Source organism: Pan paniscus, chromosome 8 (assembly GCF_029289425.2).
Source record: "Pan paniscus chromosome 8, NHGRI_mPanPan1-v2.0_pri, whole genome shotgun sequence".
Taxonomy (NCBI): domain Eukaryota; kingdom Metazoa; phylum Chordata; class Mammalia; order Primates; family Hominidae; genus Pan; species Pan paniscus.
In genome coordinates this window covers 136,508,143-136,530,325 of record NC_073257.2, presented here as the reverse complement: position 1 = coordinate 136,530,325, position 22,183 = coordinate 136,508,143, and the positions used below count along the sequence as shown (strand labels likewise).

Here is a 22,183-nt window from a genome sequence, read left to right as displayed (position 1 = left end):
GGTAAACTAACCTGGCAGTGCCCCAGCCATCTTTTGGCCTTGGCCATCCGAGCTGTTGAGACATCTTTGGTTGTGGTGTTCTGCCAGGGCATCGAGTCCCAGTCCTGAGAGCTGCAGAGAACCCAGTGGCACTTAACAGATGTCTTGTCCCGACTCTCTCACCAGCCAGGGCAGGGTTCAGGGCAAGTCGGTTTCCCACCCATAAGATGAGAAACATTTTGGATGAAAAATATTGCTTTGGATTCTCTTGGGAGGCAGTGTGGTACACTGGAAAGAAAACCATATCAGGAGTCCCAGGGGTATATCTGGATTCTAGGCCCTGCTCTGCTTCCAACTTCCAACTCAAAGCCTTGGGATTCACTTCTCCTCTCTCAGCCTCAATTTCTCATCTGTAAAATGAGGTTGGACTGGATGGTTTCTAAGGGCCTTTTGGCTCTAAGATACTGTGTTTGAAACGGGCTGTTGGTGTGGAGATAATAAAGGGCTGGAGTGAAAGTCTTCTCAAATCCTGTTTTCTCCTTGTCATTTATGAACCAGAAAATGACAGATGGCGAGACCTGGACAGGAAATGCCCTCTTCAGATTGACCAACCGAGCACCAGCATCTGGGAATGCCTGCCTGAAAAGGACAGCTCACTATGGCACCGGGAGGCAGTGACCGCCTGCGCTGTGACCAGTCTGATCAAAGACCTCAGCATCAGCGACCACAACGGGAACCCCTCAGCACCCCCTAGCAAGCGTCAGTGCCGCTCACTGTCCTTCTCCGATGAGATGTCCAGTTGCCGGACATCATGGAGGCCCTTGGGCTCCAAAGTCTGGACTCCCGTGGAAAAGAGACGCTGCTACAGCGGGGGCAGCGTCCAGCGCTATTCCAACGGCTTCAGCACCATGCAGAGGAGTTCCAGCTTCAGCCTCCCTTCCCGGGCCAACGTGCTCTCCTCACCCTGCGACCAGGCAGGACTCCACCACCGATTTGGAGGGCAGCCCTGCCAAGGGGTGCCAGGCTCAGCCCCGTGTGGACAGGCAGGTGACACCTGGAGCCCTGACCTGCACCCCGTGGGAGGAGGCCGGCTGGACCTGCAGCGGTCCCTCTCTTGCTCACATGAGCAGTTTTCCTTTGTGGAATACTGTCCTCCCTCAGCCAACAGCACACCTGCCTCAACGCCAGAGCTGGCGAGACGCTCCAGCGGCCTTTCCCGCAGCCGCTCCCAGCCGTGTGTCCTTAACGACAAGAAGGTCGGTGTTAAAAGGCGGCGCCCTGAAGAAGTGCAAGAGCAGAGGCCTTCTCTAGACCTTGCCAAGATGGCACAGGTAAGAGCCCCAGCAGCCTGGAGTCACCTTGGTGCTCACTGGAGCCTCTGCTGGTTCTGGGCCGTCCTAGACAAGCATAGAATGCCAGTTTCAGAAATACCCAGGAGTGGGTTAATTTCCTTGTTTTTTAAAATCCTATTCAAAGAAAGATTATTTCCAGTTGGTTTTTAAAAAGCGTTTATTTCTATTTACAAGCAAATATTCCCTTTCACTGTGAGCTCAGTGCTAGGGGTACAAGGGCAGGCGGATGGTGAGAGGCGGGGTGTTGGTGGGCAGACTCACTGGACCAAACACTGGTAATCCCCTCTGGCCTTTCACTGGAGCCATCTCTCCCAGGAAGCCACCCCTGCAGCTGCTGCAAGAGATAATCACACACACTGGTATTCAGTGTCCCTTGGATTATGCTGATCCTGAGATCAGGGTTGTGGGTAATGGTTTCCAAGAGCTAGCGATTGAGGGGAGCTTATTCCTTTGATTATACTGTTGAAACATGAGGCCATCAAGATGTTGTGATCAATATCCTCTGAGCTGCCTCTGCAATCATCCTTGCCCTTCACTGTAGAAGAAGTATCTGGCCACACGCCCCTGTCACTTGGACTTTATCCTCTTTGTCTTGGAGCTCTGCCTTGTGCTAACACTGATCTTGGATATTGATTTGAATGAGATGAACTTGGAGTTAATACTCTGTCATCAGGAGCGTCTCTGAGCCCGAGAGTTGGCTGCATCTGGTTCTGGCTGGGGATGAGGAAGTGGTGCTGGCCCTTGTGACCTCTGACTCAAGGATGGGCGGATGTGATGGGACACAACCCTGTTGGTTCTGTGTTCATCCAGGAGGCCATCGGTTGCTTAATGCCACGGTCTGACCATCATCCTTTCTGGACTTGTTTATATAAACATTGGTCTCGCTGGGTTTCAAGGGGTAAAGAGATCTTCTTGTTGACGAAGATGGTTTCAGAGGGGTTGGTTGGAGGGGTTGGCCTTGGTCACTCAGCATTATGGCCAGATCCACGGCAGGCAGGCTCATCACACTCGCTGCGTTTCAGGTGGGCATAGCTGACTTCCTTCCAAGCCCAGTGTTGTTCTCTCAGTTGGGTCTTCTTTCCTTTTACAAAGAACATGCAGTTTCTCTTCATGGGGTTTTGCTCTTCTCTCCTTTAGTTCCTACTCCCAACATAGAGGTCTACCCAGAAAAGAAGAGGTGCAGGTGTCTTAAGTCTAAAGCATACCTGGCCCCAGAGTCCAAACTTTCTGGCCACCTTTGTTCAAGAGCCTGGGCACTGGCTGGGGCATTATGGGAGGGCAAGATGGTGGTATGCTTGTGCCTCCCCTGTGTCAGTGGGATCCGCTTGGGGGAGAGCCTGAAGGGGTGTGGGGCAGAGCTCTTGCCTCTTCTCAGCTAGTTTCCATTTCTTCCATTGTGGCTCTAGGCGTGTGCCAATCTTTTTGCTGTGTAGTGGAACGTTTTTGACTTTACTAGCTGGACAGGGATTGAACACATTTATTGGACACCAAGAGGAATTTCCCTTCTCCAGAAAAATTTAAATAGGTTAAAAGTCTGGAAAGGTGACAGATTTGGGTGACTTCTGAGGAAAACCGAGAGCCCCGAGTTCTGGGTATGATAATGGCTTCAGCTAAATTTTTAATACTGAGCATATTTTATTACCTAATCAGCTAGATAGGTAACAAAAACAACATACATGTTATTATATTTTACTAGCCACAGTTGGAATAACACCACTGGCATCATTGGAGACATTTCTTGACCTCGTTTGGTTAGAAACTATTTAAAAATACATTGCTCAGTGGGGCTGCGCCCAGTTGTATAGATGGCTTCATCAGCCCCAGGCAGGCCTCCCAGATCTGGGAAGGTGTGCGGAGCCTGAGGAGGCTGCTCTGGTTCAGCCTGTCTGTCCTTGGCCGCCTGCTTGGCAGTGGGTCTCGGGCACAGGGAAAGTAGAGAGGGGCCTCTGGAAAGCGTGTGTGCCCAAGGCCTATGGCCAGAGCCCTGAGGCTGGGCCCGTGGACGCTGAGCCATGCCCCCACCAAGAGTCTAGACCCTGGTCAGCCCTCTCTCCACGGGGCTCTGCCTGCTTTGGCTCCGCCATCAGATGATTTCTAGCCTGGGGAGGTGGGCCTTTTCTGTGGGGCCCTGAGAACGAGGCCTAGGATATCCCTGTGTATTTATCAAGAGCCCTGGTGAGTGCACGGCCTTGTGCGTGGGAACCTGATGAGCTGGGCATGTTGCTGGTGTACAAGGACTAACGTGTTGCCAGATGGCCAGTGAGGTGAGACCACTGGCCACAGACCCCAGCATCTGCGTGCTGTGGCTTCACTCAACATTTAGGACCACTGAGAAGGGGTTGGAGTCTGCTCTGCATGCCCATGGAAGCAAGGCTTGGAGTTGGGCTTTCTGTATCTTTGGAAGGGTAGGCTGGTACCCAGGTGTGGCCCACGCTTCCTTCCGCTGGGCTCTGGCTTCTCTTTCGTGGGCCTTTTGATCTTGGTTTACACATTTGCCTTTGGGGGTGAGAGCTCCACTTGTGCATTCTTGTAAAGGCGCCCTTCGTGTGTAGGTTCTGAGGCCAGGTGTGTGAGAGCCTCGGGTTAAAGCTGCAGAGGGCCTTTTCAGTTAGACCTTTGGAGCAGCTGGCCATTCTGAAAAGCCGCAGCTCCCCTAGAGGTCCCGACTGGGGCCTAGAGCAGATCTTGAGGGTGTGTGTGAGCACACGGGGGCTTCCCTCTGGCCATCATTCGGTGTGGCCAGATGGACTGTGGTTAGCTGGAGCCCCTCCAATCCGCCAGCAGGAAAGGGTCCAGGGAGAGAACCCGAGAGAGTAAGAGGGCAGGAAGCTCTGAGGTCCAAAGCCCTGCCCTCATCTGTATCCACAGTTGAGTTCAGCAGGAGCAAGTGCCCTCGGGGGGGAAACTCTGCTAGAAGCAGAGGATGTCAGGAGATGTGACCTCAGAGCTTGTCCATTCCCGTCTCTCTTGAGGAAACTGAAGTTCTCTTGGTCCCTATGCCCATCAGGGTTTTTCTGGGCATGGTGTTCACTTTTGGATCTGTATTTAGAAGGTGACATTGACAAACCAGAAGGCCTCCAGAGGTGGGGCCAGAGACTGGAAGCCCTAGGCAAATTGCCTGACATGTCTGTGCAGCAGATGCCACCACCGCCACAGGACTGTGGGAGGAGCAAGGGAAACAACATGTGTGGATAATGCACTATCCATATGGGTGTGTGTTTATATATGTGTGTGTGTATCTGTATCTGTGTGTACACACACTCCCCCCAGTGCATTGGCTGGCACAGGCCGGGTGCTGACAGATACTCACGGTCATCGTCACAGTTGCAGGACTTGCAGGGAAGGTGTGGGCTGTTTCTGGGTGCCTCCAGAGGCAGAAGTAGGAGCAGAGGGTGGACATGCCTGGGAGGTGGCCTCAGTCTGCTGTAAGAATGCCTGGTTTTGTTTATCCAGTGTTTTCCCTGTTTCCATCCTCCCTTTTCTGTTCACGCCACTTTCTTTGTCTTGTTTGTTCATCTTCTTGCCTCATCGCTTTTCTTTTGTAAATGGGAAGGAGGCCTGCCCTGCAGCTCAGCTCAGCCTGTAGTCAACTCGGTGTTCAGAGCCCAGGGTTATGAAATGGTGACAGTTGGATTTGCCCCCCCTTGCCAGAGGGAGTTCGCCGTGTGTGAGCATTCTCCTGTCTGTTGCCCTTGAAACTAGGGTGGAAATATCCCGGGGGCCTGCTGGCCACCCTACCCCTTCCTAGCCGCGTCCCTGGGGCACAGCTGTCCAGTTAATGGCAGTGGGGGCTCTTGTCTGTTGGGGATGAGACACACAGGGTGGGGTGTAGATATTGCTTTCGGATTGTCTTTGCTCATGTCTTCTGAAAACCCCAGTGCCAAGAGAGCAGGCAGAGATGCTGAATGAGGCTGCAGGTGAGCCGGCCATCTGGATCCTGAGTCAGGGAGGCTGACTGTAGCGAGGAAAGCCCTAATGGGGGAAATGACGCAAGGACCTAGTCCAGCAGTGGCCGCCCTCCCTGTACTTGTAATTACAACCACTTGGTTCCACAGAGCAGGTTGCCCAAAGGCAGCTCAGAGGACTGGCTATGCTGCGATCCCTGCGCAAGCCCGGCCCCGTGGGCCTCCTGCACAGCTTTCCTCCTTACGTGGTGTTTTTGGCCCTCCTGGCTGGTGTTCTCTGTGAGGCTGCAGCCTTCCTTTTGCACAATGACAATGTCTGCCATTGAAGGCAGGGCCCAGCCTGAGGGTGTGAGTTGTTTATTAGCAGGACTTTTGCTGACATTTTCCTTACTGCTTTTTTGAGACCTGGTTTGACCACCCAGCATTGGTTGGCTCCCAGCAAGACTTGAGCCATACGCGGCCATTTAGACATGGATCACGTGTGTGTGAGCAAAGATTTCAGAAAAAAGCAACAATTAAAAAGATCACCCATTGAATGCAGTCCCCCTAGGTGTCATAGTCCCTGCTGTATTTTTAACTCCAAGCTGGTCAGCTTGAAAGAGCAACAAATTGTACTTCTCAACAGTGCTTCAAACAGAAGCAAGATGTTTGTGGGGAGGGGTCGGGATGTGGAAACAGAGGTTTGATTGATTGCAGCTGCCCACACACTGAGTCCCCGAACCTCCCTGAGCAGGCCTCAGAACAGGCAGCAACTGTTGTGTTAGCAGATGTTTGAGGGACCGTGAAAGCTGGCCAGGGGCAGTTTGGGGTAGAAAAGAAGCATGAGAGAAACCAGCATGCCAGCACGTCTTTGGGAAGCCTCTGAGAGCCGTATTCCTGGGGGTGAGTCCAGGAGAGCTGGGTGGGTGGGGCCGCAGGGACTGGGCAGGATGAAGGGTTGCTGCAGGAAGTTGGGAGAGCTTGTGCATATGCTCAGCAGTGACTTGCAGCTCTTTGCTGGACAGGTCCTCCCCAGGTGAAGCCCCCCAGCCAGCTTCCACTTTCCATCTTTTGTGCTGGTGGGGCCGCCTTTGAGGGACAGTGGCCCTTCTTGGTCGCCATGGGGTTGGCTACATGACTTCTTGCGCTGGCACCCCCAGCAGCTGCAGGCCAGCTGTGCCTTTCCTTGGCCAAGTTCCTGTGCGGCAGGCCCAGCTTGCCTGCACCTTTGTGACTTTTCCTGTCCACCCTGCCAGTGGCCGTTCACCTTCAGCTGCTTAGGGTTCCCACCGCCCTGCACCCTCAGCACCCTTCCTCTCAGGGTGGGAAGCTGTGCTGACGGCAAGTAGAGGAATTCAGAGGTGGAGCACCCCTTATAACACGGACTGCAGACAGTGTGAAGATGTAGTGAGAGAGGTGGGCATGGAAAGCCCTAGAAAGCCCATTGCAATGAAAGAAATGCTAAATACAAGTAAAGGCAAAAACTTTTGTGGGCAGGCACATGAGAGTAGTTGCTTCTGACTTAGAGATAGTTAGGATAGGCTTGAACAAAGGAAGAGAGCCTGTAAGACCTGGGCTGTCAGAGTTTAGGGATGTCAAGGGGGCAGCTTTGGATGCTGAACTAGCACTCCTCCTTCCGTGCTCTTGACAGACATTGCTAATCAATCACGGCAGCCTTTTCAGGTGAACTTAGTGGAGGTCTTAGAATCCTCCTCTTGGCAGTCTTGGCAGCCATTGCTAATTGATGGGTAATTGAACGTCATCTGCCATCTCTGTTCTAATCCCCTCACTTGAGGATGAAGCCTCTAGAGTACAGGAAGAGTTGGGGCCTTGCCCAAAGTCACATGGTGAGGCACCTCGGAAGGTGGGAACCCTGACCTCTTGACCCCAGGCTCAGTGCTCCCACTGCTGTGCTTGGTCCTGGGTGAGGACCAATCAACTGGCCCTTCCAGAGGACTGATGCACATGGGGCATAGAGAGTGTGGCAGTGAGAAGTGGGAGCTTTGGAGTCAGATAACTGGGGGTGTGTCCCCATTCTGCCACTTTTGAGCTGTGTGCCCCAGGCCTCATGTCTGTGTCTGTAAAATGGGAATGGCAGTGCCTGTTGCTCATGAGTGTGGGAGGAATCATGTGGCATGGATCTGGCACACGGTTGGCAGTCAGCAAATGCCAGCTTTGATGAACAAAGAAAGCCCGGGCCTGCTGCAGCCTTTCTTCTGTTGCTCCCATGGTAGCTCGCCCCACACCCTCTGCTGCTCTGGGCAGTGTCCTGGGCTCTCCACTCTTGGTGGGCCGGGATCCTGCCAGCTGTGGCGCATGCTGGCATCAGGCTTCCAGGAGACTAGTTTCAGCTCTAGTCCTCATCTTCCCTGCTTCCCTCCCTTCCTTTCCTTTCTTTTGACGGAGTGTTGCTCTGTCACCCAGGCTGGAGTGCAGTGGTGAGATCTCGACTCACTGCAGCCTCCGCCCGGATCCCTCCTTTCTGTCTCTAGTCACAGCCCTCAGGTTGCACAAGCAATCTGCTTAAGGTCACTGGGATCGGGGCCGAGTGTTGCCACAATAGCTTTGATCTCCTGGGGAAGAGGAAAATGGGAGTTCATCTGGGGACTGCTAAGGAGGCAGCTTTTAGTGCCACTTGCTGATTTCCACGCTTCAATTGAGAGCCATCCTGAGCAGAGAATGTTTGAGAAACTATGAGACTCTGGGAGGCCCCGGCTCTCTGAAGTAGGGGCCCTTTCCTAAGCCAGCCGCTCAGATGAGAGCCCCGGGCATGCTGGGAGTGCTCTTGGCTTGCCAGGCCCTGCTCTGGTGCTGGCAAAGAGGCTTGGGAGGCCCTAGCAGGCCCTGCCCTTGGGAGGCCACAGCCTATGGGCCAGAGGGAGAACAAGGCCTTACCAGCTGAGGCCTCACCACATCTGAGGACATCGCCAGTCTTGCTTCATGGAAGCCAGAGTAAGAAAGGCTTGTGGGTCAGCTGGCTCTTGCCCCTTTGACTGGTTCAACTCCAAGGGCCCACAGAGGAGGGTTTAGGGAAACCCTAATGTCGTTCCCAGGCTTCTGAAGGAGAAGCAGAGAGCGTGGGCTGAGATGAGGAGACAGAGGGCTGGTGGGAGAGCAGGGCCTCAGCCTGGAGCCCTGCCCATGGAGTGAGCCCCATCCTCATCCTGGACAACTGATGGAACCTCTTCATGGTGCATTTTCCCCATCCTCGAGGAAGGGTGGCGGCACCCTCTCTCACTGCGTTAAATGTCTCATTAAATGAATTCATTTGTATGAAGCGCTTGGAGCTTAGTTCTGTGTGCCCAGGACACGTGCTCAGTAAAAGTTGGCTGCCATATTGGGAGTCACACTTCAGGAGTAAGGGGAGAAATTTGGCAAAAGGAGGGGCCTGCTGCTCATCCAGTGTGAACTGTCCTCCCCTCGGGAATTCTTTGTCTCTGCAGCGCTGAGGTGCTCTGCCGCATCCCTGCTCCCCAGAAGAAGGCCTCACCTGAGGGCGCAGCTGAGTTGTTGAGCGGTGCTGCTGGGGTATGAGTCCCGGGCTTTGTAACTCTGAGGGCAGGGTTTTGCCTTATTGCCACGCGGTAGAGGCCTCTCATATCCTAAGGGAAACAGAGGTGCACTGTCGTTGGAACACAGCTGCTGTTGGAGTCAGAAGAGCTGGGTTTGAGAGGCACTCTGCCACCTGGCTGTGTGGTGACTGTGAGCCCGTTGCCCTGCTTCTCTGACCCTTGGGTTTCTGACCATGTATGCATCTGCCCAGGTGTAGCCATGGGCGTCAGGTTATCTGGGAAGCCAACACACTGCAGGTTCCTAGACGTTGTCCAAGAGAGTCTGAATTAGCAGGTCTGGGGCACAGCCCCAGTACCTCGGGGTCCCAGAAGCTCCCTAGGTGAGTCTGGGGCTTGTGGGGGCAGCAGAGATGGGCACATTCCTAGCCCAGTGACTCCACAGATACCCAGGGACTAGTTTTGTGTCATATGGAGATGGCATTGAGAGTTCAGGTCCCTCAGTCAGGAGGTACCAGCTCAGCCTGGATTAGGAAGGGCCTGACCTGGAGGAGGGATCCAGGTCCTAGGGCGAGTGCCCACTGAGCTGCTGTACCCAGCAGAGCAATGGTGTCCCTGCCTGCCAATGAAACTTCCCATGCAGGAGGGCTCGGGGTTAACTTATGCTGAGTCGAGTACAAGGCGCTGCTTCAGAAATGTCTGGAAAGCCTGTTCTAGTATATAGTGTTGAACGTTTCTGAGGCAAGTTCTCATGGGTGGGTTGTTAAGGGCAAGTTCCACACCCTGTTTGATATCCTGCCTTGTGTGCAACGGCAGAGTGAATGAATGACAGGAACCCTGAGTGCAGAGTAGAAGCATTAGAGGGTTTTAAGCAGGGGAGCAATAGCACCCCTTAAAAAGCTCCTTTGGGACAACAGTGAGCAGCATGGACTGTAGGTTCTGGGGGAGGTGGGGAGGCCAGGCAGGAGGCTATTGGCAAACATGAAGGTGGGCTAGACAAGGGTGGGGGCAGTGGAAGTGGCGATAGGCATAAGGGGCTCAAGAAATGTTCTCGAGGTGAAAGCAGCAGGGCTGGCTTCCAACTCACCCTAGTCATAGGCCTCACTGGACAGAGAATCAATTATCCTAATCCCCAAAGGTGGCAACTTTCTTTAAGCTACCCTGTTTAGTGTGTGCTCATTGTAAGTCCCTCTTGTTATTTAACCTGCAGCCCTCACTTTGACTGTATTTCTTCTTGATCTGTTCTCAGTAGAACTGAAATCCAGTGGATCACCATGACCTATTTTGTCTCTGTATGAAAGTATCTATGGGACTGTCTTACCCCCCAGTCCTTGCACATCTGTGATTTGCTAGCCCAGCTGCTCCTTGCCACTGGGGAGGCCCCATTCCTTACCCTTTCCTGTCAGCCCTCAGTTTGCAAACCTCTGACTCCTTTGCCCAAGCTTCTCTGTTCTTGTCCATTTGAAAGTGGCTGCGCATTCTGAACTCTGGGCTGGAGAAGGGCTGGGGGCAGCTTAGGGCCACAGGAGGATTCTTTCATGGTTTCTAGCGCTTGTCACGCTGGATCTTGTCTCAGCTGTGCCACATCTGGTCAGTTTACAACAGCTGGGACAGCAGCTCTGGGAAACAAGGGGCCTGCGGTGGCCTCCTCGATTCTCCTAATGAAGCCGAGTAATCCCCAGCTGGGCCTCAGAGGATGCTGCGAAAGGGAGGCCTGGCCAACCCCAGGAGGATTTCGGCATTCCCTGCCTTATTCCTGCTTCCTGATCCGGGACATCAGGAGAACGCCTCGTGGGAAGCCCCTCCCAGCCCGAGGTTAGCATGGTGCCTGCGGGCTGTTGAGAGCCCAGTGAGGGCCAGAGCAGGAAGCACAAATAGGTGCATCACCGAGATGGGTGTGGGATGGAGACGGAGCTGTGCCCAGAGCCCAGCATGGCTGGTGCCTGACCGGGCCTTTTCCCAACACCATGCGGGCCGCTGCCCTTTGTGGGTCCATCAGTGTGAAGCCTTTACTTTAGCCCACTTTGCCTTTGGCAGCATGAGCCTCTGTCGCCCCAAGCACTGCATCAGTAGAGAATTTCTCCTGCTGACAGGAGCCCATTTATGTACCATTTTTGTGGTATCAGCCATCCGGAATTACCACTCTTTCTTGCAACTTCAAGCCACAGTCAAGAAATCAGAAAGCAAATGCCACACGAAGAACAAACCCTTTGCTGCAATCCCCATGCTGGCGGGAACTTGGTTTGACTAGACTCAGAGTGGGTGTTAATTGCCTATTTATGGCCAAAAGATTAACAATGCCTCCTTTGAAAGTTAGACATAGTAGAGCTCTTGGATAATTCCTTTTTGGGAGGGGGAGGAGTGGCTTAAAAAAAAAACTCTTGGAAAACAAAAGCAACAATTGGTTGCAAAATATAATGCAACCACCAGAGGCTTAATTTGTGAGCAGTAACGCGAGCTCACATCAGTAATGTGTCACCAGAGGTCATCAGGCACCCCACCCTCTCCCTGAAGGGCCACAGACTGCATTTACTCCTCATGGAGTAGTGGTGGCAGTATGGAGGCCCCCGCTGTTTCCCTGCTGGAGCTCTGTGGGTGGAGTGGGTGAGGCAGGCCTTCTGGATCAGCCAGGGCCTGTTGGGGACAGAAACCAGCCCGTTAGATCCAGGTGAATTCACTGTGAGCAATGGTTAGCTAGGTTTCTGAAAATCTGAAAAGCCAAGAAGAGAAAACGAAGTATTAATATCATGCAGAAGCAGCTACAGGAAGCTGCTCCCCACCTTGGGCTAGGGGAACCCAGGGCAGAGACTGCACTTCTGAAAGCTTGGCAGTGTGGAGTCCATTGGCCGCACAGGGCTAGGGCAAGACCTGAGAGGCAGGGGCGCCGGCCAGCTGGTCCCGCAGAAAGGGAAGGCGATGAAATTGGTTCTGTGAATGTTGGAAATGCAGCAAACGGGAAGCAACTGCTGTGAATGGAGCAGATTGCTCCTGTAGGTCACGTGGCATGGCTGGGTGACGGTGACAGCACAGGAAGCAGACGGGGAGCTGTACGGCTGCCTCTGTCCCCCAGCCTGGCTCTGCTCAGCATCCTTCAGTTAAGCGCTGTCTAACGTTCTCCAGCGGGGCTGGAGATCTCTTCTAGCGTGCATCGCAGCTCCGTCCTAGTTCTTCACTCAGCAGATCCTTGCCTGGAGTGTGCTGGCCACCTGGCATTCAGCTAGGCCCTGGGGATGTTTCTGCAATGCAGAAAGGGGGATGGATGTCATTCAGGCCTACAACAGGCAGGCAGGGCCCTTTCTGATGGCAATATTTGTGCTAATGAGAATCCAGCAGGCCAGTGTGGTTTGGATCACCAGGCAGGATGAGAGGAGGTGGAATGGGAAGTGGCCAGCTTTAGATTGGAGGGACAGGGAGGCCTTGTTGAGGAGGTGACATTGGCACAAAGTCACAGATGATGAGGCATGTTCAGCTTTGCAAAGATAATCAGGGAGAATGTCCTGAGTAGAGGGAAGGCAAGCCCCAGAGGTGGGAGTGGGTGTGGTGAGTGCAGGGCACGGCGAGGCTGCGGTGACCGGGGTTGGAGTGGGCGTGGTGAGTGCAGGGCACAGTGAAGCTGGGGTGAGAGGTTCCTGAGTCGGGGGTGCAAGGGATGCTTGAGATGTCGGCAGGGCCATCACAGTCGGCCTTGCAGGCTGGGGTGAGGAGCGGGCTTTTTGCCTGGAGCGCAGGGTTGGAATGCCATCAGGGCTCTGGGGCCAGGATCTGATGGGATGCTCAGTCACCTGCCTTACCTGACTGCTATGCTTATTTTCCACCTTGGGGGTTTGACCGCAGACGGCTCCAGGGAAGCCGGTGCAAGGAGGTCATGGCAAGAAGGCACATGAGGGTGAAAGCATACCAGAGAGATGCTTAGGCAGGGCCCCAGTGTCGGGGACAGGCTCAGAGGAAGTTAGTCAGGCACCTCTGCAAGTGCCTCTCATGGTGATGAGTGTCACCTCCCGTCCTCTGTTGCTGGGCAGTGGCAGCGAGTGGCCTGAGGCTCACAGGGGTGTCTGAGTTCTCCCCTCCCATATCTGCACACACATCAGCCTGACCCTGGCTCTGGGAAGTGGGTCACTAACTCCTAATCCGCAGGCTGGTGTTTGCAGGGCGTCCTCCCTCGGGTGTATGGTCCTCACCCACCCTGTAATCCTCACCCACCCTGTGGTCCTCACCCACCCTGTGAAGGGCTCCTCCTGTTCTACTTTCCAGGGAAGAAAATGGAGTGCCGAGGCCATGTACTCGCTGGCTGCGTGGCAGAGTGGTGAGTGGGATCCACTCACTCTTTGGCCCCGACAGCCCGTGGGCCCCCATGTCTCCATAGGGCTGCCTTCCTGGGGTGAGCTCCCCACCACTTGTGAAGCACAGGGCCCAGGGAAGTCTGGGATTTGCCCTAGGCTTTGGGTTCCCTGACGGTCAGGTAGGGATGGTGACATCCTCACGTGGGGCTGCTCCCAGCCTTTGGCCCAGGGCCTGGTGCTCAGGCGGTGCTCAGAATGTGTGGCTGTTACTCACCACATCCTCTGGGCCCATCAACTGATGGATCATTGAATCCCCGGTGGCCCTGACTTCTCCTCCCAGCCCTTGAGCAGACTCTGCATTTCTTGAGCTATGAGCAGGTTGGTAAAGCCGGGCACGGGGCTCATAGGCTCTGTGGCCAGCACCATGGCCTCTCTGGAAGAGCACTTTAGTTCTGCCTGGCACTGCGGTTCAGCTGTCCTGTTGTACAAGTCCGGGACACGAGGGAGAAGGGCCCAGTGATCTGGTGCTCTGCCACACTGAGCGGAGGTGCGCGGACAGTGCGGGTTACATCCCTCAAGTGGACACATCCGGAGTGTGAAATAATCCTCTTACTGCCCAAAGCAGGACGTTTGTGAACCATTTTTTTGGTGACTTTGCTGAAGACCTCTGAGCCCTTGGCCACTGCCTTCTGCCCCCTACACCCCCCAAAATGGCTTGTCTTGAATGGCGGGAGGAGGTCCAAGCCAGCCCTGCACTTTCCCCAGGCCAGGGGCCTGGCTGGCCTCCGCTCTCGGGCCTCTTGGCGGCTGCTCCGGAGGCAGCACCGGATGCCCTCCACTCACTTCCCTCCCTGAGGGGCGCCTGTGGAGTGACTGGCACATCAGGCCTTGGGAAGGAGTGGCAGGAAAACCTGGCATTCTGTGTCCCAGAAGGAAAAGGCCTATCAGTGCCCATACTTGAAACTTGGCACACAAGGGGAAGGTGGTTTGAGGGCACGCTGTAACGGTGGCTGGGCCGTGCCCCGCCAGGCCTGTTCCGTGCGCACTTGCTGGGCCCACTCAGCCTCCGTGAGGTCCTCTCTTGCCTCCTGACCCCTGGCCCCACTTAGCAGCTGCCTCTTTGCTCTTGTGCCTCCCTAGGAAGATGAGACAAGGAGAGCACCCTTGTGGGTTGCCTGGGTCTTGTCGTGCCTTTCTGGCTGTGTACCATGTGTCCCCTTGTGGAAGGACAGGTCCTGCCTGGGATGGGCTCAGTGCTGTGCTCTTGTCTGCCAGGCAGTTCTAACTGAAAGTGCGTTGCCCGTATCCCCCTTGCTAGTTGGTAGCCAGCTTTAAACAAGCCTGATTCACCTAGAGAGTTTCCATCTCACTGTAATCTAGAACAGTCTTGGGCAACAGAATTTTCTGAGAATTGATGGCAAATAAACATGGGAATAAATACCCTGCGGCAGGGGAGCCGGTGGCTAGAGACACCCTGCTGTGGGGGGTGTGGTCCTGCTCAGAAGCAGCTTAGGCCAAGGGGCGAGATGGCCGTGTGTTTGGGGAGAGCATTTCCGCAGATGTTGGCTGATTATGCAGCATTAACTGTTTGGCACGAAAAAATATCTCATCTGAAATGGTGTGAGGTTAATTGTCACTCAGCAGAGACACCAGATCTTCAGCTTGATTCACACAGGGAAAACTACGAACAAATATGCATGCCGGCATCTGCTCCAAACCTAGGACAGCAGGAAATGGAAGGCAGTGTCTGGCCTGGGCTCCCCTGCTAGGAGGAATCTGGGCTCCAGAGATAGGTGGGCCTGGTGTGGGGCTTGGTGTGCCCCTCACCAGCCGAGTAGCCCTGAGCAAGTCGCTGCCCCTCCCTGGGCCTCAGTGTCCGCCTCCCCATGTCATGGGAGTGAAGCAGCCTGATGAGGGAGAGCTCCTAGAGCAGGCGGCTGTGCAGTACCCCCTGGAGAGGCTCAGCACCAGCACGGTGTTCTTGATCTTATTTTGTTGCTGCTTGTGATCTTCCAGAAGGGTCTCTGCTTCTTATGAAATCTTCCATTTGAGGCATTTCTGGAGGCATTATTCTCATTAGCTTGAGGGCAGTCCAGTGAGGGAGGGAGCAGCCCTCTGCCCTGTGACCCCGGGCGGGGCTGGGAGGCTGTAGTGCGAGAATGGGGAGAGTCAGGTGCCTTGCACCCCAGGCACCAGGAACAGGAGCCTCTCCCAGGCCTGCCCGGTCCTCCTCAGCCCTGCGGATGTGGAGGCTCAGAGGGCAGCCTCTGACCACACAGGTGGAGTGCCAGGCCACAGCTGTGGGCTGCTGACTGTTGGCAGGTGAGGTGGGGGATGATTTGCAGAAGAAACTCACCTGTTGTATTTTCTCCTCCAGATAGCCCCATGAGGAAGGCACATCGTTATCCATTTTAAAGGCGGTGGCTGAGTCTTAGAGGAAGCAGTCCAGTGAAACCAGAACTCAAGCCACATATATAATTTAAAATTCCTAGTAGCCAGTTATTAAGAGAAGAAAGTGAAATGACTTTGAATAGTATATTTAACCCAGTATTTCCAAAATACTATCATTTCCACATGTCATCGATGTAAGTAAATCATGAATGCACTATTTTATGTTCTTTTTTCTTACTGGTTTCAGAGATCCACTGGTGTGTCAGGTGACAGCAGGTCTCAGTCTGGCCTGGCCACTGCTCCATCATTCAGTGACTGCATGTAGCTTTGCTGAGTGGGGCTTTGGGGTACGGGTATAAGAGTGTGGGGTTGGGGGTCAGCCTTGGTTCCCACTTGGTGCTGCCATAGACCCTTTTCCTCTGGAAGGGCCCAATGCCAGCTGGTAAAGGAGGGGCTGGGCAAGAGGCCCCTGCCTGAGGTGCTAGGTGCTCTGGGCTGTGCCCTCTGCCTCGGGTACAGCAGGCCCCAGGAGACCTGAGGACCAGAGCGTCTGGTGCCCACAGGCTATCCATGGTGGAACTAGAGGTTCCTGGGCTCACCTGCTCCACCCTCCTCGTGGGGCTGGTCCGGGAGGCCCGGGGAGTTCACTGTTTCTCTGAGCATCCTGCCCTGCTCTCTGAGGCGTGCTTTTCTACTGTACCCATGCAGCCCTGCTTAGCCTGCTGTTCCTGGCATGTGGCCGGGGCAGGGCTGGGGAGATGGGAGGTGGCGGGAGACGGGGTGATACAGGAAGACGGGCTTCTCATCAGGGGGTGCTGAGAAGACAGCTTTGCAGCATGACAAGCCCTGGGCCATTTTTCCACGGTTGTGGTCCTGCATTTCATGACTGGGCTGTGCCTTTGTCCCCACATGTCCCCTGCTCGAGCCACTCGCGTCAGGTTCTACACAGCTGGCCAGCTGCAAGCCCCATCCACAGGGAGCTCTTCGGGGTGAGCCCCCATCTACCAGCACTCTGGAAGTGAGTGTGAGCCTGGAAGGTTGCAGTGGCAGGTGGAGGGAAGGCCCCAGAATAGAAGGAATGTGGCAGAGGTGGCCTTGGACCAAGCCGAAGGTTCCAGAGCTATCCTGTCTCTGGGGCTTGGCAGCCTCTTAACCATAGTTTTCCTGGAAAATTGCATTTGTGGCTCTGGTTTGCCCCACCCTTCTGGGAGGGATTCACAGGAATGTCAGGGCGTCTAGCTTATCAGCCTGGGAGCTTCAGGAACGTGGCCCTGCCCACCAGGGGAACTTTCTGGGCCCTCAGAGTCTAGGCAGCCAATAACCTGGGAAGCTGGTTCAAATCAGCATGCATTGATTGAACACCAGCTGTATACAACTGCCTGTGCCAGGGCTCAGGGAAGACTAGCGTGTACAAGACCCCATCCTTACCTGCAAGGTAGGTGCAGGCTACAGGGCTGGGGTGGAGACAGCTGTGTCTACGTAGCCGACTATAAGCCGAGTCACAGTAAGATGAGCTAGTGTTGTCCTCTGAGGATCGAGATTCAATTCTAGATTAATCTCTTTGTTCAGCCACTATTTATTTACCTAGCATTTGCTGTGAGTCAGGCCCTTGTAGGCACCAGGGATGCAGCAATGGAGAGGACAGTTAGCCCTGGCCTCCTGGAGGTCACAGCACCAACAAGTCATCACTTAGAAACGTGGAAAGGGCCATATCACCTGCCCACGTGACCAATGCCCAGGGCTGTATCCTCTGAGCCTTGGTTTTCTCACCCATCTAGCAGGATCCATAATAGCAGTTGCCAGGACGAAATAAGATGATGGACACAGGACCTCCATGTATGCATATGGGATTGTTCTAGGAAGCCAGGAGTAGGAAGCGAGGGGCACGTTTTGAGTTCTGCCTGTCATGTGCAGGGCCTAGCATTGGCTCCTTTGCAGGGGAGCTAAGAAGCTCTCTAGTCAGGGGAACAGGCTTGGGCTGCCCGTCAGTTGGAGTGGAGAGGAGACACAGGCACATAGATGTTCCTAAGACCAGGAGCAGACAGTTGGGCTGGAACTGGGGTTGGGAGAGCCACCTGGAGAGTTGAGGCTTTATTCTGTGGGCAGCGAAGGATGGCCCTGGGCAGATGGCCAGGGACTTGAACCTCACTCAGGTGATAGACAAGTTTGGGGCAGTAAGAGAAGGCTATGCCCACGCCTTTGGTACCCTTCAGTGGAGAAGGGGGCTGTGGAACTGTGCAGAGCACTGGAGGCTGTGAACTGCTTGGGCCTGAAGCCCTTGGGAATTTCTTGCCTGGTTCTCAATGAGGGTCCAAGGGCCTGGTGCACACAAGCAAGGGCCACTGGCTGGGGTTGACCTCTGTAGGGCCAGTCAGGTGGGTTCTCCCTCTACCTTACCAGGAAGGGAAAGTTCATCAGGGAAAAAGGAGCTTTGTCAAGTTTGTCCTTGGGGAGCCAACCTGAGTCAGAAATCAGGAGCCGAGAAAGCCAGAGGCAACAGTCCTGGATCGAGCAGCAGCAGAAGGAAGCTTTGGGACTTCCCTCTGGCCCCATGCAGTGAAATGATGGGGACTTCTGCCCTGGGCAGCTACTTAACCTCTCTGTGCCTCAGTTTCTTGGTCTGAAAATTGGGTAAAAGCAGTGCCTACATACAGCAAGTGCCTAATAAATCATTGTTTTGGAATACGGGACTATCCCATTTCTGTGGATGGCTGGGGTAACCACTGAGCATGAGTACTGAGGGCCTGGCCTTGGGCACAGCCAGGTGCTGTCTTTTGCCGTCCTTAGGTGACTTGCTGAGGGCCGGAGAGTTGGCTAGCTTTGTGCCATCTGCGCAGAGTTCTACCCTCAGAGCTGTAGCCCTGCGGGTTTTGAAGACTTGGGGGCCTTGTAGCCCCTGGTAGAAAGGCAGATTGTGATGGCGGATCTGGGCTTGGAGCCCAGGTCTCTGCCTTCCCGGCCCAGTGTTGAAGCTCCCCAAGCTGACCTGTTTCCTAAAGGCGAGCAGCATGCCAGGGTGCACCAGCCACCATTGGCTTTTGGCCCCGGAGGCCTGCTTTGGCTGGGGTTTTTCCCACTTCCATGCCTGGGGTAAGCGGGCCCCAGCTCTGAACCTCCCTTCAGGGACTCCGTGGAGGTGCTGGAGGCTGCTCTCTGGCAAGTCTTGTGCTTGATCTGCTGGTGTCAGGCAGCCCTGGGGGCCAGCCCTAGGGGAGGTGCCAGTGTGTGCAAGCTCCATCCCTTCTCAAGTGGAGACCAGCACCTGCTCACCACGGGTGTGTCTTGGCCAGGTGAGGCCTGAGCCTCAAGCTCCTCAGTGCCTGGTGCTGTGTGAACCTGGTACCCAAGCTCCCTGGAAAGCATGGAGGCATCCAGGCAGCACTGACCGCAGGGCCTGGCACGGTGTTAGCTCACTTAAACCTTGCAGTGTTCATGGGGTACACTGACGAACTGGGAGGCTGGGCATACAGGTGTCCCGTGCCAGGCTCGGGAGACCTGGGAGATTTGGCCCAGAGCCTCCTGGGTTGGTGGGAGGAGGTGAGGAGCAGTAGCATCGCTCTCTGGAGACGCCCGAGGGTAGAAGCACAGGGAATATAGGCTGCTGGTAGGCGCCCTGGAACAAAATGAGCCCTGGGGTAAATGAAGGCCCATGACGAACCCTTGTTAAAGGCCCAAAATCACCATGGAAAGCTTCCAGCTCCCAGAGTCCAGTTCACCTTCCGGCACGAAGACATCACCTGGCAGCACGATGGGACTTCAGAACCTCGGTGCCCACCCCAGACCTGCCGGATCACAGTCTGTGTTTTAACAAGACCACCAAGTACATCGCGAGCTCCTTCAATATGGAAAGTGCTGAATATGGGAGATGGGCCCTCTGTGGGAGGCCACCTCTGGTTTGTCTTTGGTTTGAGCAGCCCTCCTCTGGCTCCTCTTGCAGCTGGGAACGGATTGGGCCTGTTCTGCAGAGGTGGGGCCAGAGCCTTACTTGGCAGCTGCTCCAGTGCTGGCCTTTCTCTAGCCTCTGATGTTGGTCTCCTGCTCGCATTGTCTCTTTTCCTAGGAACGAGGGCAGTGTGGTTCATGTCAGGAACCTTAGCCAGAGCTCTGTACCTCCTTTGGCCTAGGCCCCACTCCTTGGAACTTTGGTCAACCCACAAATGACAGCACTGATGGCTTTGGTCATGCACAGGCTTGCACTTTGTGTGTGTGTCCCGTCTACCACTGCAGCTCTGAGAGGCAGGGATGAGGCTCTGGGAGGAGAAGCAGCCTGCCTTGTGGTCTTCTGGGGTCCACACTCACATGACATTGAAAGACAAGGACAAGAAGGAACAGGCTTAGATTTGAGACTTGCCCCTCAGTGTGCAAAGGACTCAGTGACCGTTTCTCGTTCCTGCTCTGTGTGAGACCCTGTTTCACCTGGTCTAGGCTTGTAGACAGGTGGGCATTCCAGGCTTGAGGTGCGGTGACCAAGCAGTGGTGACAGCTGGCCCTTGAGGCCAGGGCCTGTACCTGTCTGGTTCTTTAACTAGACCTCTAGCACCTACCAAGGTGTCAGTGGTTTCCCAAAAATCGATTGATTGACAGGATCTTGCTCTGTCACCCAGGCTGGAGTACTGTGGTGTGATCGTAGCTAACTATAACCTTGAACTCCTGGGCTCAAGTGATCCTCCCACCTCAGCCTCCCAAGTAGCTGGGACTACAGATGCATGCCAGTATGCCAGGCTAATTTTTAAGTCTTTTAATTTTTTATAGAGACAGGGTCTTGCTATGTTGCTTAGGCTAGTCTTGAACTCCTGGCCTCAAGCCATCCTCCTGCCTGAGCCTCCCAAAGCACTGGGATTACAGATGTGAGCTACTGTGCCCCCCCTCTAAAAATTTATTGAATACATGGATGGATGGATGGATGGATGGGTGGATGGGTGGGTGGGTGGACGGACGAACGGACTAACAAACTGAGGCAGGAGGCCTGGATTCTTCCCCATTGGGCACATCAGCTCCTCCATTGATGATACTTAGTAAGCAAGGATGACAGCATTGTTTACTGGGGACAGTGTGGCAGGCACTGTGCTAAGCATTTGTGTAGCTGTGGATTATCTTTATTACAGCCCTGGAAAGTGGGTATTGTTGTGCTTGTTTTACGGAAGAGGCTGAGGTTCAGAGTAGCAGCCACGGTCACAGGACCAGCTGTGGCCATGAGGCCCATGCTTGTTCCACTCCCCAGGAGGGGGTCTGGGCAGGGCTCTGGGTGCCAGGCCCCTCCCATCTCAGGTGTTGTCCACAAAGGGGTCTGGTCCAGTGAGGGCTAGAGTCATGGAGGTGAGGGGTTGGCTAGGCCTTCCTGCCTTGCCGTGGTGGACACATGAGGATCCCTGGTGTGAGGCAGCCAAGCAGCCGGGCTCACCGATCGGAGCCCAGACCTGGGATGGCAGCAGGGATCTCACATGACGTCATCTAGGGAGCTTGCTCTGGCCCCTGCTAGGCCAGCCGTCAGAGCCATCTAAGACAGTCTAAGATGACAGTTGTCACTGTTGTGGATGAAGCAGGCTAAGATTGGATCATTACTGAAATCTGAAACTTGAATTTAAGTGGGGACAACGAGCAGTGTCCAAACGGGGGCAGTAATGGTGGCCTTGGTAAAGCCCAGGAACCTGTTGAAGGAACCCCCTCGTGCTTTTGACAGGGCACCAGAGGTGTTGGGGTGGTGGTGGCAGAGGACAGTAAAAGGTCCCTTCCCTCCTCCCCACTGCCCTAGCCTTGAGGCCTAGAGAGACCTCGCAGTGCGGGACAGTGGCTGTAAGATTGTCTCAGAGCCCACCAGCTGGGAGAAGGAAAAACACAGGACAGGCGCAGCCTTTATTCCAGGTGTCAGATCCTGTTTGGGCCCTTTCAGGAGGCCTGGCTTACAAGGAGAGCTAGACTCTGCCTTTTTCCTCTGCAGTTGAGGTGGGTTAGAGGGCAGCCATGGGCCCTTCTGCTCCTGGGCCTCTCTCAACCTTCTGGGGACCATTCTCATCACAGCATGACCTGGGGAACACTCACAGAGGACAGAGGTCCCAGTGTCTGTTGAGTTCTGTGTGGGATGCGACACACCTCCATTTAATATGCTAACTATAGATCTGCTGAGTGGACAGACCCCTGGAACCTCCTGATTCAGGGGACATTCACTGCACTCATGACTCCAGTTAAGGCCATGTCTTCCAGGAGTGGTGACAGCTGTCACCTCAGAGAAGGGGTCAGCACACCATAGCCCACAGGCCAGATCCTTCCATTGCCTGTTTTTTGTTTTTTTTTTTAAATTTCAGTAGCTTTTGGGGTACAGGTGGCCTTTGGTTTCATGGCTGAATTGTATAGTGGTGAAGTCTGAGATTTTAGTGCACCTGTCACTCAAGTAGTGTACATTGTACCCAATATGTAGTGATTGCCTGTTTTTATAAATAAAGTTTTATTGGTACACAGCTCTGCCTGGATACATACATGTTGTCTCCAGCTGCTTTCATGCTACAACGGCAGGGTTGTGTAGTGGCAGGGCTGGGTCATTATGACAGAGCCCGATAGCTTACAGAACATAAATATTTACTCTCTGGCTCTCTAAGAAAAGTTTGCTGGCACCTGATCTAGATGACCTTACATCTCGATTTCCCCATTTGGAAAGTCACTGGATTTGCTTGGCAATTTCTCACCAAAAGCTAAAGCTGGCCCTCGATAGGGCCCAGGAATGTGGCAGGGCTACAAGGCAGCTGGCTCGGCTGTCTCAGGCTCTGCCGTGCTCACTGTTGGCCTCGAGTGGG

At 54.5% G+C, this 22,183-nt stretch overlaps 1 protein-coding gene across 4 annotated transcripts in view; it reads left to right on the top strand.

The window, feature by feature from the left end:
- Window positions 1-22,183, top strand: part of FAM53B (family with sequence similarity 53 member B) — a 125,644-nt gene that overhangs the window by 61,434 nt on the left and 42,027 nt on the right. For all 4 annotated transcript variants that reach the window (XM_034931659.3, XM_055093441.1, XM_063607559.1 and 1 more), the window contains one exon: window positions 538-1,310. In XM_034931659.3, the coding sequence (XP_034787550.1) occupies window positions 538-1,310 (773 nt within the window). The remainder of the gene's footprint in view (window positions 1-537; window positions 1,311-22,183) is intronic.